Source organism: Opisthorchis viverrini, assembly GCF_000715545.1.
Source record: "Opisthorchis viverrini unplaced genomic scaffold opera_v5_143, whole genome shotgun sequence".
NCBI lineage: Eukaryota > Metazoa > Platyhelminthes > Trematoda > Opisthorchiida > Opisthorchiidae > Opisthorchis > Opisthorchis viverrini.
In genome coordinates this window covers 665,752-667,447 of record NW_008751799.1, presented here as the reverse complement: position 1 = coordinate 667,447, position 1,696 = coordinate 665,752, and the positions used below count along the sequence as shown (strand labels likewise).

The 1,696-nt window shown below is 42.0% G+C and overlaps 1 protein-coding gene across 1 annotated transcript in view; it reads left to right on the top strand.

The window, feature by feature from the left end:
• Nucleotides 1-216: 216 nt before the first annotated feature.
• T265_06701 (hypothetical protein) overlaps nucleotides 217-1,696 on the top strand; it is a gene marked incomplete at both ends in the record, with an annotated part of 7,093 nt that continues 5,613 nt past the window's right edge. The window contains one exon of the mRNA XM_009172035.1: nucleotides 217-694. Coding sequence (XP_009170299.1) covers nucleotides 292-694 — 403 coding nt within the window. The remainder of the gene's footprint in view (nucleotides 695-1,696) is intronic.

Genomic DNA, 1,696 nt, shown 5'->3' with positions numbered 1-1,696 from the left:
GTTGGTGGCGTCTTTATTCTTTCATATAAGGCACCAAGGAATGGTTGTGATAGACTAGCCCTAAGTCCCTTCACCATCCACTTTTGTTATTTTCTTCACAATAAGGCCTTTAAATAAATCGTGCTTGTATGGCAGCTAAGTAGTAGTATCAAACACGGATGTCATGCTGTCGATGATGATTTTGGAGTGGGTCACGTGACCACTGATGGAAAGTCGACGAAAAATCAATAATGGCATATTGACTGAAATCAGCCGCAGAATTTCGGACTTTAGGCTGAAATTGCATGAACGATGGCGCTGCAAAAAATGAGGAGAAAATTTGGTCGTATGATTCAACTGCGGCTTGAGCGTACGACCGATTATATTCGTAATTTCGTTGCGAAAAAATTCAAAAATGCCAGTGTTGTGACAGCTACTGATCAAGGTCACCTTGACAATATGATACTCCTGGTGCAGCTGATTTCATTAATCTTGTTCCTCGTCTGCCAGTCATACCCCGGATTTTTGCGAATACGACTGATATATAAGCCAGAATTTTGCTACAATGGAACTAACTGTAGTTATAAGATGGATGAACTCCTGTTTCGACCGGTTGAAGCTCATCCTGGATACAGAGGTATCTGGGAATCCCTACAGAGAGTCACAAAACTTCTTCCACAATATTCAGGTGAAGACAAGGAGATTGACGGTTTAAGTAAGTTCACATGATGTGTAAAGGGCCTGTCTATTATTGAATGCAGAGAAGGGCTTAAAATACTGGCACAATGTCAGCAGCAGGTGAATAGGCAAACAAATTCAATATTGAAGAATACTCAGAAAAACAAACAACGAAAATATTTAAGTTTGGTGCAGTCTTTGTCCAGAATGATTCCGGAGTGACTGACTGAATGACTGTCCAAGACAATATGCTGATTGTATATGAGCTTTGGGTATAAGTGAACTGGTAAAGAGAATGTAAATGGAAGGAAGTATACGAAGATTTATAATTCACACATCTTATGTGACTAAACTCCCAGCCACTTATAACTGTGAAGAAATGGTCAGCACTACGGTCATCATCAAAATCATCAAAATCATCATCGTTATAACCAGCCGAAGCAGCAACAGCCCCTCCACTAGCAGCATTGACACGAAAATTGTCACAACAGACAGCAACCTACGGATCAGTAAGCATAATGCTCTTGTTGGGATGTTCGTTCCAAGCGAACACAGCGCGTAGGTCACAGTGAAGTAGAAAATATCTCCAATCAAGATGCCTTTACTAATTTTATACGCTAAAACCGAAAATAAAACTGTCGTTCTTTCCTACTACCACCTAACTCTCTAGTATTGTGTATTCTAGGCGTTTCGGCTCATCATCTATGATATTCTACTAGTAAAGCCTTCAGCTCTATGACACTCATCGGCAGAAGTGATCAGTGAGGTTGGAAAATTTATGATACACCGCGGTGCCAATATCAGAGCAGCTTTTGCGAACCTACGTCACCTGTGGCGTAGGCGTGACATCAGTTTCTCTGTCAAGGGTCGGGTTTACAATGCTGCGGTGCGCTCCATATTACTATATGGATCAGAAACCTGGCCGCTGCGCGCCGAGGACGTCAAAAGACTTTCAGTGTTTGACCATCGATGTCTTCGGAGCATTGCCCGAATCTGGTGGGAACACCGGATCAGCAATTTTGAAGTACGTCGAATGGTA